Below are 13055 nucleotides of genomic sequence, written 5' to 3' on the forward strand. Positions count from 1 at the left end.
AGGGGGGTTTATATAGGTGGGAGATTTACTGTTTGGGAAGGTGCCCCTGCCTGTTTGGGATGTGACAATGAACAATGGGTTGCGTCCCATTATCTCCCATTGACCCTTCCTAAACAGGCAGGGGCACCTCCCCATCTCTACATGTGACACTAAAGGCACAAGGAATTCATGCAGATCAGGTCAGTTCCATGTGAAGCTGTCATCTAGTGGGCACCCTTGTAGAAAGAATGAACAACCATATCTTGTAAACCAGCATTCAACATAAACTGAGAGATCTCTGTTTCAGAACTGAAGCCTCTCCTATCATTGGTTATGGTGGCTGGTATGTAGCTATATCCAATACCCCAGACTCATGTTTACGTTGTCTCTGGTGACTCACTCCCCCATATTATCACCTACGTCAAAAGTGAGAGGGCACCGATGAACACCCAGGAGACACCATCTTTCCTGCAGCCCAAATACAAGAATACTTAGCTAGAAGAAACCTATATGCACTTCGAAATACATGACAGACTTGTCGAATGTAAAGTTATTCTGAGATCTATGAAAGTGCCATAGGGTTGGAGATAAGCTTCAGACGCTAGACTATGTTCGGAGTAGCGTATCCGCCTGTCATGCGGGTAGCCTCCTGAGGTTTCACCAATATTATCCTTGCTGTTGACAATGTCAAGGCGCCTTCTCTCGCAGATTTTCTGGCGTACTACTTCATTCTATTCTACCTGTTCTATTTCATATTCCAGTTGATAAGGCGATGATAGCAGACACAAAGCAAAAGGTGAAGTTCCAAAATCAAACTTCCATCCAGGAAACCGGGGCGGCTCAAAGTCACATGGTTATAATGGTCGCAAAAAGCAAGAGACAATTAGTAGACTCGACTTGTGCCTACTTTAGCCCAGTATGACGATAAACATAGTGCCAATCCTCCTTCTTCAGGTCCTCTCGCACCTTGTAATTCCTTTCAGCAGCCTCAATGACCCCCATATCCACATCGGCAACAATGAATCCCTCTTCAGTCCCCATCTTAGCAATTGGCCCAACAAGAGGAAGTGTAATCTGTGACAAGCCCAAGAAATCCTCCGACGGCCCAGCAGCATTGGCGAAGACAACACCACAGGTATTCTCAAAGCAACGGGATGTGATGGTCGACTCAAGGAACAGGGCTTCGGAATCTGGGTTATACGCGCGGGCTTTGGGGGAGGCATCGTGAGGGGTCCCTGGTAGAGCTTTGAATTAGATCGAACACGACATACAAGTACAAACTACGAGAAATTTAACTCACAGTATGTAGGCACAATCACAATCTGCGCCCCGTCGACAATCAGTTCCCGGAATGCCTCGGGGAATGCCAGATCCCAGCAGATCAGCATCCCCACGCGCCCGATCGGAGTATCGATGGCCACATGGGGCTCTAGGCCTGAGGAGGTGAGGTGAGGTCGTTCCGGGTGCCATATGTTCTTTTTGCGGTAGGAACCGAGCACAGTGCCATCATTTGAGATGAAGTAAGCTGTGTTGTAGAACAGGGTTGATTGATCAGACCCTGTCTGCTTTTCAATGATTGTACCCGGTACGATGCAGATTTGCAGTTCCTTGGCCAGGCTTTGGTACTTTGCTAGGTACTGGGCAGATTCGCCGGCTTGGACTGCCCAAAGGGGGTCTGTGGGGACCATGCCGCTGAGATGGTATCTGGTTATCTTCAATCAGCAAGTGTTCCTTTGTTTTGGGGGCTATCGAGTGTCGTTGGACAGGAAGTCTAGTAACACGCTCCTTACTCTGGAAGAACAGCTAGCTCAGCGCCTTGGACGGCGGCCTCCTTGATATATTCGCATGCTGTTGTATGGTTGTATTCAATATCAAGCTCCTAGGATAATGTAAGTAAATATGATTGCAACGGGACTGCAGGTCTCCGGTAGTTCAAAACTCGGGCATGGCCCAATTCGACGCACCCACCTTGATCTGCCATTGAATTACGGCAATGCGATGCGTTGAGGCCATGATACGTTAATTGTACATGTACGATAAGCTAGTTATAAAGAGAAGAAGAAAGAAACAGCGGGAATTAATTACTATCAATGCTTATCCGCCAGTTACCCCAACAAGAAGTTGGAGAAATTGGGGTCAATGACTTCAACAATCCAACCCCAACCCCACTCCGATCAAATCATCTATCCAAGGAATCAATATATCCGGTTGTATCCTTGACCTTGTTCCATAATCTGATCAATCTGATTAAAGTCATATTGAGCACTTTGCACGATGCCAAGCACCTGTGCAAATTTTCTGCATCAAGTACCTAGTGTCAACCTCACACAAACTATCACTCAGCAACCTCAACTACCAACTTCGTACAACTGACTCCACGGCGCAGCAGATCCAACCCGGCATTGATAGCCCCCAACCCCTTTCCTACGACCCTCGGCTCCGGGCTCGGCCTGATGCTCCCGTTGGCCAGGTTCTCCTTCAGCCATGTCCCCAACCAATATTGGAACTGATCCAACCTCTCCCCTTTGTCTATCAACGGCATCACAAAGATGGTTTCCACTCCACTCACCTCCTCCGCATCTGGAGGAATAAGCGGCGCCGATCCGATCTTCGCCTTCTGGTTCTCTCCCCCTTGATCATCACCGAAGAAAGCCTGAAGCACGGCCTGGCAACGCGCCAGCTGCCCTGTCGCAAGAAAGCAGTGTCTAATCACTAGACCGTCCTCTCTAGCCGCCGAAACAATTGCATCCACAACCTGCGGGTCGTTGTAATCGAAGACACGATCCGCGCCTAGGGATCCTACGTACTTCTGATTCGCTGCACCGGCTGTGGCGTACACAGCAGCGAAAGAAGAGTCGCGATCTTCCCGCAGCAGCCGGGCGCTTTGCACACCCATTGTGCCCACGCTAGAGGAAGCGCCCCAGATTAACAGGGCGCCTCTCTTTTGTTTCTCGCTTTTCTGAGTTCTTTCGCTGGTATCAGCGCCGATTGGGGCAGCGGAGATGGAAGAAGAAGCAGTGGCTTCTCCTACCCGTGGAATTCCCATAATATCCCACGCGTTAAGGGGTACCTCAACGGCGACGGGCAAGGTTGCCGCTTCGTTCCAGGATATAACCTCATCCGGAAGAGGGACGGCGTGCTGCCAGGGAACGAGGCACCGCTCCTGAAAGGCGCCGTAGTCAGGGTCGCAACCCTTCCAAAAGGAGGCGGCATAGGCGACGACACGGGTGATCCCTGGTTGGAAAAAAGGGCCTGGGCTTTCTTCGATGGCACTGACGGGGACATTGTCGCCAACATCAAGAACTAATCCCGAGATGTCGAAGCCGATGACCGTGGGGTAAGTGGCAATGAAGAGGCCTTGATCACGCATGTGGGCGTCTGCCGGGTTGAGGGCTACAGATTTGACCTCGATGAGGAGCTCGTCTGGCCCTGGTTTTGGCGTGGGGCGGGTTTGGACCTCGAAGGGCTCGCCTTTTGCGAGTGAGACAGCGGCAAGGTGAGTGGCCATTCTGAACCGCTTGTGACAGCGTTCGAGGTGTATAATTTTAAGTGGACTGAGTCCGGTTTTCAAGTTTTTTTAGGATATATAGGAATACCTCTCTTCTTATACATTACGTGTCATCCCGATTCAATTATTCTCGCAGTGATGCGCCCGTCCAACGTGATCTCGTTGATTATAGATGGAATCGCAGCCAATCAGAGACGGCTGCATCCGAGGAACAGCTAGCGTGAAAGGTGGAATATCCGAAAGAGGGTTAGCGCATGGGGTACCCCCCTTAGTGTCATTGGGGGAACATGACCACCTCACCTCCACCTGTATTGAATTGAATGCCCATCGAACTCGGAAAAATCCCTCATAGCCAAGCTGCGCAAGCCATGGCTTCGACTTTACCAAGAGAGTTGTGGAATAGTAGAAGTCTGCGAAGATCGAGATTTGGCTGCCGAAATTGCAAGCTTCGAAATCTGAAGGTGGGCCGCCCTAGCCTTTCAACAATCTGGTGCTTGGCTAACCAAACTTGCTCGGCATATTAGTGCGATGAAGGGAAACCACAGTGCGAGAGATGTATTTCATTTGGGGTATTATGCAACTTCATGTCTAGTATCCCCGACCTCCAGCCCGTCGCCGCTGACACAGGGCGGCCATTGGTGGTTGGAGGAAAAGTAGACATTCAGCCCCCTATCACAAATGCTGTCTGGACATCTGACGGATCGACATCCTATCAATTGAACACAAGGTGTCAAGATTTCATAACCCGGTATCTTGGACGAAGTCTCATTACTCCAGATGATCCTAACATGGTACAAGTTAACCGCAAGCTCCTTAAATTAGCCTTCGCCGTAAGTTCTATTGCATCAAATCTGAAGCCATACTATCCATTATAGGCCTGAGCCCAGCTAATATATCATTTATAGTACCCTTTCTTAATGCACGCCTCGCTAGCTGTGGCGCTTACATACGACCGTCATCTGAACGGTTCCTCGGGTGGTCGCCGCACTGTAGAAGAGTGTTATCATTGGTCTCAAAGCACAATTCTCTTGAACCAACGGCTAAGGGGACCGATTGAAGACGAAGATAAGGATCCAATTTGGGGTACTGCGGCTGCTCTGGTTATCTTGACCATCTCGTCCCCCGATGTCCACACACCAGAACAAGCATGGCCTCTAAAGTCCTCCGACTCCTCTGACTTGGACTGGGTGCGTATGAGCAAGGGTAAAATGGCATTGTGGCATATGGTTAACCCGCTACGACCGGGCAGTCTTTTCCGCGTCATGGCAGCTACCTTTGCTCATATGCATTCGCCATTGCCAGAGGGAGGCATAGATGGTATACCAAGGGCCTTGGTTGCAATTTGTAACCTCAAAGACTCATCTAAGGCGGAAACTAATCCGTATTTCCATTCTGCCCACGCATTATCCCAGATCCTAGACCTTCCGGATAGCGGTGTCAGAACAGGTCAAATTCAACTATTCATGAGGAGTATCCATGGCCCTTTCGAACACCTGCTCCGGAAGAGGGATCCTGCAGCGCTATTGTTGCTCTATCTATGGTACTGCAAAGCAAGCCGCAGTATATGGTGGATTGAACTTAGGGCTAGAGTGGAATGTCCTGCTATTTGCCTGTATCTACGACTATATCATAAAGAGAATGATGCTGTACAGGCATTCCTTCCGGGAGGAGCTCTCGCCGATAGGTGGAAATAAATAGTCAGGCTTGCGAATCCTCAAGTCCCTAGAATTCTTAACATAAAGCACTACAGCGGTGGTTTAGACGATCCCCATTGTGGGATACATTATAACATAGAGCTCTCTTCTGTTACAACCTTTACTATTAAAGGAGTCGATTTCGGAGGGTCACTACTGATTGTCACTATGTGCAGCCGGCAGATGCTTTAACAAACTCAGTTTGGTGAACCAAATATTAATGGTATTGCCAATCGTCCGAACCTCATGGGATAGGTCCAATCCTGTAGATAGGTGCTATTACATATGGAGATGATTCCTCTCTCCACTTCCTCTCCCACTCTTCGTTCACTTCGTGCCATACGAATCTACATACATTGTTTCTTCGCACAAATATTCATGGTATTGAGTTACTCTATTTTATTTGAAAGATCCGAGGCTCTTCTAGTGATTACTTCCTTCTCGTAAGCAACTTTCATCGGGACCACGGAAGTGGAACAGTCGGAAATTTCACAGGTCCGCTAAAGCAAGATTAGATCATCGTCGAATAAGGCAGTCGATGAGTTACTTGCCCTTTTTCGTCGGCGATCACGCCTGATAGAGCAATGTACCAGGCCGTGAATGCTGAAAGAATACCGAAATATCCACCGCTTTTGATAAGATTGATGTTCGGGGCGTTGCTTGCATTCGGGTGTAGGTACTCAATTGCCAAAAGTAGGAATGTCAAGTCCAAGAATGTAAAGAGAACAACAAATGCCAAGGACTGATAAATAGTACAAAACAGCATAAGCGTGGTGAAAATGAACCAGCCCTAAATCTTGTTAGTGCGTGTCTGGGGGAGGTTAGACGTTAGGTCAAGGTGCCATCAGAAAAAGGCCAAATGAATCATTGAATGCAGTAGAGCTCTCGGCCCCCAATGTTTCCGCAATATTAAATCCACCCGGCGTAAGGATAATGGCAAATGAGACCCAGAACCCTCCATAGGAACAGAGCGCAGTGGCACCGAAGGTACTACCAGATACCATTCCCCTATATCCTAGTGAGCCCACCCCACATGTTACGCAAACATTGATTGGAAACTCAATACATACCATATGCCAGCAAAGAACTGAACTATCCCACCATAAGCATAAGCGCTCGCGGCAAAAATGCTAGGGCTAGCAATGTCTCGAGTTCGGACGTTGATAAGACTCAGAACAAACATCGTTAATGCAAATCCTGACAACCCAAGTGGAACAGTATCAGCAAATCTATGTTCTTTAGGTGGCTCTGGCGTGCTGGTCTTGGGTCACAGGTATGCGGCCTCCAAGTTTTGAGATCCGTCCATAATTTTCGAGTTCATTTTGAACGTTGTGGGAATACTGAAGATGACAGCAATTCAATTGATTTATTCAAGATCCAGGGGAAATAGAGGGATTTCCAATCCATTTTCAGTTATTTAAAATCTAAGTTGTTCTGGTAGATCAGTGTACGAACTAGCAAACTATGTTAGTATATCCCCGAGGCTCACGGGCCGCGGGCCTCATAATCCGGCTGGTATTTCTTATTCTCTAGTGAACTCTGGACCAGGCGGATAATATGTGGGCTGATCTTTTGGAACTACAGGTGACAGACATCGCATCCGGGGGTAAAAGGACATTGCACCAGTTGGGATAGAGAGAATAGAGTCAATGTGGGTCGCCCTTGCCACTAGGGCGGCGAGATACATGGTACCCGGAGCGCAGCCCTCCGTAACAAGACCTCCACGGTAACATGGGGAAACCCCCGAGCTGGATTTCTCAACTCACCTAGTACATCCGGTTTCTTTGGTATTAGCCGTTCGATGGATAGTCCAAAGTGCGAAACCCGCGCTATACTCCCTGGAATATGATGCACAGAGATATCCTTAGGATTTATAATTGTAGTGTAGAATCTGTGACATATAGAAGCTACTCGATGCGAGGTTACTCTGCACGGCATTGCCTGAACTTGGCCCTCAAACTCGTCACAATGCCAATCGAAGAACACAGATACAGGACCTTCAACTCGATAGATCAACAAAAAAAGCCGAAATTTCAACGCGTTCGATCTACAGATTACTTATTTAGGGAAAAGGCGAGCGTGAGGCGGGTGCGCTTGGAAAAGACTGGAAAATATATATTTGATATAGGCAGACCAAACGTGTGTTTGGCTGCGTTAAGCCTAGTATATACACAAAATAGCGGGGAAATATGAAGTCCGAAGAATCAGTAAACAAGAAAATCTCTATCACAAAATGCAAATGAAGTGAAACTTCACATATAGTGGGACACATTAGCAGCCATCAACATGTATTACTTTCTCGGTAATACCGCATCCCAATTCATTAGGCCGAGTTGGCATGTGTCGAGTCCAGATGCCGACACCCAAAGTCATGCCTCATTTATACCTATTTATGTAGGTAAAAGTAGTATGTACCAGCGTCACCGAAGGAGCTAGTGTCCATGGCGCCAGCAATGAAGTTGTCGTTGACATAGCGGAAGTGGTCAATGATAGGGTGCTTGTCATAGATCATAGCGGTTGACACGAGGTCACGGAAACGAATCTCACGGAGCTGCATTATGTTAGAACTCGCATTGTTCCTGAAATATATTGTGTTTACTCACGACAGCATGGCCCCAGTTCTCATCGCATACACGCTTTCCATCTTTTGATACAACAATAGGGTCGACACTTTCAGTGGAGTGGAAGGTCTTTCCAAGCCAGTTCATAGACAAGAGCTGGGTGTGGCCAGGGTGACCAGTGTCAAAGCTTCCACCTTTCCATTCTCCACGGAGAAAATCAATGGGAAGAGCAGGAAGCTTGTTATAAACAACCTCGATGTCGGCTTCGCTCAAATTGCCGCCCTTGGCAACGAGGGCAACAAACTGATCCTGGGGAGTGCTAGAATATAAATATAAGTATAACGATAAATTGCTATTAAGAACAATGACGGCAGTATATACCTTGTGGACATGGTGTAAAAATATTCGATAAATGGTAAAGAAGATAGAATGAGAAGATGTTGAAATAACTCTGAGCCAGAGGAGTTGGTCCCGTAATTTGTAGTCAGGGATCTTACCTTAGCTTCTTCTAGATTTGGATATTCATAGTACCTCGTGAGTTGTCACCTCCCCTAATTGGTCGGCCCCAGGATAGTGCCCGCTTCCACGGGCCGCGGACCGGCCAAAAGCCCGATGCCCGTGGGAGGCTTCCGCATGGCAAAGTACGTGATTCGGAATGATTACCCAAGGTGCAATAACACCGGATCAAGTAATGTTCCTTGAAGTATATAAATGTTCACGGCATGCGGATCATTACGTTCTTTCCAGACAATAACTAACTGGTTTCTACTTTAAATACGGCAAGCTACGATTGATACAATGCCGGATACCATCATCATTCCCAAGCAACACCGAGCTATCATTTATGACCAGCCCGGAACAGTTTCTACGAAAGTTGTTCTGGTTGACACTCCAGAGCCGGGGCTGGGGCAAGTCCTTATCAGGCTGTAATTTGCCCCTTCTCTACTTTGCCAGATGCTAGTGCATACTGATAGTCGCTAACACCATGTTAAAGCACTCATTCAGGTGTCTGCCATTCCGACTATGGTATCATGACAAATTCGGTATGTGGAATCATCTTCAGCCTGGAAAGAAAGATAACTGAACAGTTCATTTTCAGTGGAGCTATCTCCCTGATACAGAGAAAGGACAAGTTGGTGGACATGAAGGCGTTGGTAAGGTCGCAAAGTTGGGACCAGGATGTGAAAACTCTGGTCTCAGGGTAGGAGACCGTGTTGGAGTCAAATGGCTTGCTTCGACTTGCGGGAGCTGCAGTAGGCCACCATTCATATTCACTGTATCTGAGATATACCATTAATATCGATCCAAAGTTATGTGTTACTCAGGCATGGAAACCACTTGTCCCAAGTCTACGATTTCTGGCTTCCGTACTCCAGGCACGTTCCAAGAATTCGTCTTAGGACCTGCCAACTATGTGACACCTATTCCAGACGGTCTTGCGTCTGAGAATGCTGCGCTAATGCTTTGTGCAGGTCTCACCATCTACTCAGCCTTCAAATGCAGTGAGGCAAAGCCAGGTGATTTCGTTATTGTTTCTGGTGCTGGAGGAGGCTTGGGCCATGTTGCCGTCCAACTCGGCAGTCGAGGATTGGGATTCCGAATCATTGCTATCGACCGCTCGTCCAAGAAAGAATTGGTTTTGAAGTCGGGTGCGGAGCATTTTGTTGACATGGATGAGTTTTCCGATGACGAATCACTTGTGGATCATGTATTGGAGTTGTCTGGTGGCCTTGGAGCTCACGCTGCTATAGTTTGCCCCGCCGACATATGAAACTGAGCTGTTGATGCTCCGCCCGAATGGTGCTCTTGTTTGTGTTGGAGTCCCAGAAGGCGAAATGCAAGCAATTGCTTCGGCAAAGCCTGCCGTGATTATCTTTAAACAGCTAAAGATTATCGGCTCTGCAGTTGGAACCCGGGAGGAAGCTATGAAAACCCTGGATTTTGCAGCTCGCGGGATCATTGACCCACATGTCACTGTCGCGAAGATGGAAGATCTTACTGATATTTTCCACAAGATGCATGGTGGTGGTCTCAAGGGCCTCATTGTTATCGATATGTCTTAGCTCAAGACCCCTGCTTCTGTTCTCTGATCCATGTTGCACCCCTCAATTTATCTCCGCTCTTCAGTATGGTTCATTGCAGAATTACTATGTTATTCTTCATTCGAAAGAATAAACCATGACTCGCGTAGCAAAATATCATCAACCCTTTTATTGTACAAGAAATAGGAAAATCTGGAAAGTATGCATATCTCTCTGACCGCAACGTCTTTAGTTATTTCTCAAAATCATTGAGAATCCCCAGTTTGTCCGCGGCTTTGTATCACATCTGAATTAGTCCCAGGAGACATCAATATCATCATGTCTTGCCAGTTCCACATGGGAGGAATAGAATATTGTAAGCTTTCCGTTACATCGCTTTGGGAGTTTGGCATAGAATAGTCCTCGGAGTTTGGAAGGCCACTTGAGGATCGCTGAATGCTGTGTTTCCTGATATTCCGGTGAATCCTTGATCGGGGCTAGCAAAATCTCTCGATAAGTCGTTATTGAGTAGAGAAACACTGGCCGTCCCTTGGTCCAAAGGCGGACGGTTACAGCCGCTGGGAGCATTCCGTGAAGCCTGTCTGGCTGCATCTTCAAAATCCGAGCATAGAGAAACAAGGTAATCAACATATGTGCCATGTTCTTGAGCGGTGACATTTTTCAGAAACTGAACGATCTGGTGAATCGAACGGAGATCCGCAGTGGCATCTTGGTTTGGGTGTGTGAGGATATGTGCGAAGAGCGTGGCGACCACAGCAGCAGGGAAGTATACAATACTCCTGTCACACTGGTTAGCATGGGCTTTATTTGGTTCAAGAATGCAACGCAAAGATGGGCATACCATGTAAACGATATACCGAACTTGTCAACATGTTCCAAAAGGTCTACCGCAGACCTCGCAGCTGTAAGTGATCCGGAAATGCAGTGCTCTATATCTTGGATTGAGTCCGGACTGACATTTCCAATCATCTCCACCTCGATTAATCGCTTGGCGTGCAGACAGATTTGATGCAGTTGGGCGTAACAGCAGTGGTACGCAAAGTGCAACCTTAGAATGCACTGAAAGAAGAAATTTTGCCCGGCAGAAAATTTTGGTTGTGGTTGAAGCTCTATCGGGATGCATTTCTTCCAATCAAGGAGGGCAGCTTCGCAGTCTTTTACCTCCTTGATCAAATCTTGCCCAGATTTTCGAGTCGCAGTTGCAGTGTACAGTCGGCGGTAGACATCTCGCTGTATGAGAGAAAATCGCGCGTAAGCGTGCAGGTAATTCACTTCAATGCCGTTGAATGAGCCCCAATTCGTCATGTGGGAGCTCCCTTAGCAGCATGGTGTTGAAGTCATTGGTATCTTGTGTTGCTGGGCGACCAGTTTTGTGACAAATGTCTGCATCAACGATAAAAGCAATCCAAAACGTCCTGTTTCTTTCCTCGATTTCGGTAGGATCTAGACCAAAGGTATAAGATCTATGCAGCCCGATGGATTGACCCAGCCGCATTGCTGCTGCTGCTGCTGCTGCTGCAAATGTAAAAAGAGGTTGAGGGTCTGGGGTTTCATGAAAAAACACGGCCAACTCAAGCAGCCCCTGAACAGCAAGTATATCTGCAGCCCTCATGAAAAGCTCTACAACAACATTCAAAGCATTTCTGATGTGCTCTAATGATTTTTTCCAATCTTCGCTTCCATCAACTGCCTTCTGTGCTCTCGCCTTGTAAGACATACCCAGAATAACATTGAAAGCTGCCCACCAAGAGGGATTTGATTCAGGATTCCATGAATATTGCCTTTGGAATAGCTTGTCGACCCGCGACTCGTCAAAGAGGGGCAGTGCTTTGTTATAACCATTGAAGTATTCGCTCAACAATTGCATCGCAACCTCCTTGGATGGTAGAGGCTGGGAGGTACGTTTGTCAAACCCATCTTAAAGTATAGTAGGAATCCAGTTGTGTAACTTCCATTGCTGCACACCATTCATTCCAGCATGTCGAGATCGCTCGGACCCGGTCTATTTCTCTACCCACCAGGCACCCAGGGGGAAGACGAGAGAGAGCCCAGAGGAAGTACCTAAAATAGATGGTCAATTTCATGCTCAAGTTCCATCAAATAATTTGAAGGTACTGAAAATCTTTGTTGGGCAATCCAAGGCGAAAATGTAGAGTCGCATTTCGAAAAAAGGAAACAACTAGTTGCATTTGGACTCACCGAAGAATTGCATTCGTCCATTTTGGGCAGTAAGAACATACGACGTTTGGTCATCATTGGGACTGGGTTCAGCAGCTGGCATAGTAGGCGTGACGCGAGAGGCCGAATCCTATGATCTTTCAGCATCTGGATGGTAGCAAGAGCTAGGTGCCTCTCCATTGTTCCTATACGTTCCTCCAACTCTCGATATACATGCCTATCCATAATTTTCGTTAAAAATCGGATAATGAAAATTTAGTTATACAGTAAAGAAAGAGAGTAACATACTCATTGGGAGGGCGAGGATGTCTAAAGGTGTCAGGGAAGGTACAGGGCAAGTTGAAGGTGCTGCAGGGCGAGCATTTTGGCTTTCTTCCATCACATTTAGTCTTCTTTCGCCTACATGTAGTACAAGCCTGAAAGCCTGTCAGCAACAATTGCGTGAATTCACGTTCAATGGAGATCATGAGCGAGAACTAGGTTGCGCTTACCAACTTCGTGCGACGAGGCTCCATGTGTTCAATTGGCCTTCGCTAGGTTTTGACCCTTGAGACAGTCCGTACGGAGGATACAAAGCTTTGTTTCTGTGTAATTAAATATCAATATCAGCACCAATCAAACGATGGTTGGCGTTGAAAGGAGAGCAGTGGAGAGAATAGCTCCTAATCGTGGGGTTTGATCTCCGGCAGCGGCCGGACCAAGTGGCAATTCCAGCTTGATTTTGTTGGGAGACAAAAGGAGGCCATTTAAGGAGACCCCTATCTCCCTGCATTTCCCATCTTCATCTCAAGTACTCCGTATGCAAGGTGATGGTGACAAAAATGTAGTACATTAGGGGAGGAATATGTACGGTTTTAGAAAATAGTTGAACAAAACTTTTTTTTTTTTTTTTTTTTNTTTTTGAACTGTCTTTAAAAACAAAGAACAAGAAAGTAAGATAGGTATACTACTTAGATTTCTTATCAACAGTTGCCAACAAAGAATGAAACGAAATAGCAACGTTGAGTGTTGAGATATATGTAAGTGAGAGATATAACGTATTTCACATGCGAGTGGCCCACCCCAAAACACCATAGTAAATGCGATAAATTTC

General features: G+C 47.0%; 4 protein-coding genes across 4 annotated transcripts; 1 reads left to right on the plus strand and 3 right to left on the minus strand.

Moving 5' to 3' along the window:
- Positions 1 to 882: 882 nt before the first annotated feature.
- Positions 883 to 3487, minus strand: PEX2_055560 (Polyketide synthase, enoylreductase; the record flags this gene model as incomplete). The annotated part of the gene is made up of 4 exons (XM_016742830.1): positions 883 to 1214; positions 1280 to 1683; positions 1770 to 1858; positions 2354 to 3487. The coding sequence occupies 4 exons, from the start codon at positions 3485 to 3487 to the stop codon at positions 883 to 885; spliced, it is 1959 nt and encodes a 652-aa protein (XP_016600828.1).
- Positions 3488 to 7567: 4080 nt separating this feature from the next.
- Positions 7568 to 8134, minus strand: PEX2_055570 (DUF4334 domain-containing protein; the record flags this gene model as incomplete). The annotated part of the gene is made up of 3 exons (XM_016742831.1): positions 7568 to 7732; positions 7785 to 8061; positions 8124 to 8134. 3 exons carry the CDS (start codon positions 8132 to 8134, stop codon positions 7568 to 7570), a joined length of 453 nt encoding a protein of 150 aa, XP_016600829.1.
- A 406-nt stretch (positions 8135 to 8540) lies between these two features.
- On the plus strand, positions 8541 to 9805 carry PEX2_055580 (Alcohol dehydrogenase, C-terminal; the record flags this gene model as incomplete). The annotated part of the gene is made up of 5 exons (XM_016742832.1): positions 8541 to 8668; positions 8737 to 8785; positions 8842 to 8896; positions 9173 to 9450; positions 9494 to 9805. The coding sequence occupies 5 exons, from the start codon at positions 8541 to 8543 to the stop codon at positions 9803 to 9805; spliced, it is 822 nt and encodes a 273-aa protein (XP_016600830.1).
- A 346-nt stretch (positions 9806 to 10151) lies between these two features.
- Positions 10152 to 11089, minus strand: PEX2_055590 (fungal specific transcription factor domain-containing protein; the record flags this gene model as incomplete). Its single annotated transcript, XM_016742833.1, has 2 exons — positions 10152 to 10563; positions 10626 to 11089. 2 exons carry the CDS (start codon positions 11087 to 11089, stop codon positions 10152 to 10154), a joined length of 876 nt encoding a protein of 291 aa, XP_016600831.1.
- Between the last annotated feature and the right edge of the window lie 1966 nt (positions 11090 to 13055).

The sequence above is a fragment of the Penicillium expansum genome, assembly GCF_000769745.1.
Source record: "Penicillium expansum strain MD-8 chromosome Unknown contig177, whole genome shotgun sequence".
Taxonomy (NCBI): Eukaryota; Fungi; Ascomycota; class Eurotiomycetes; order Eurotiales; family Aspergillaceae; genus Penicillium; species Penicillium expansum.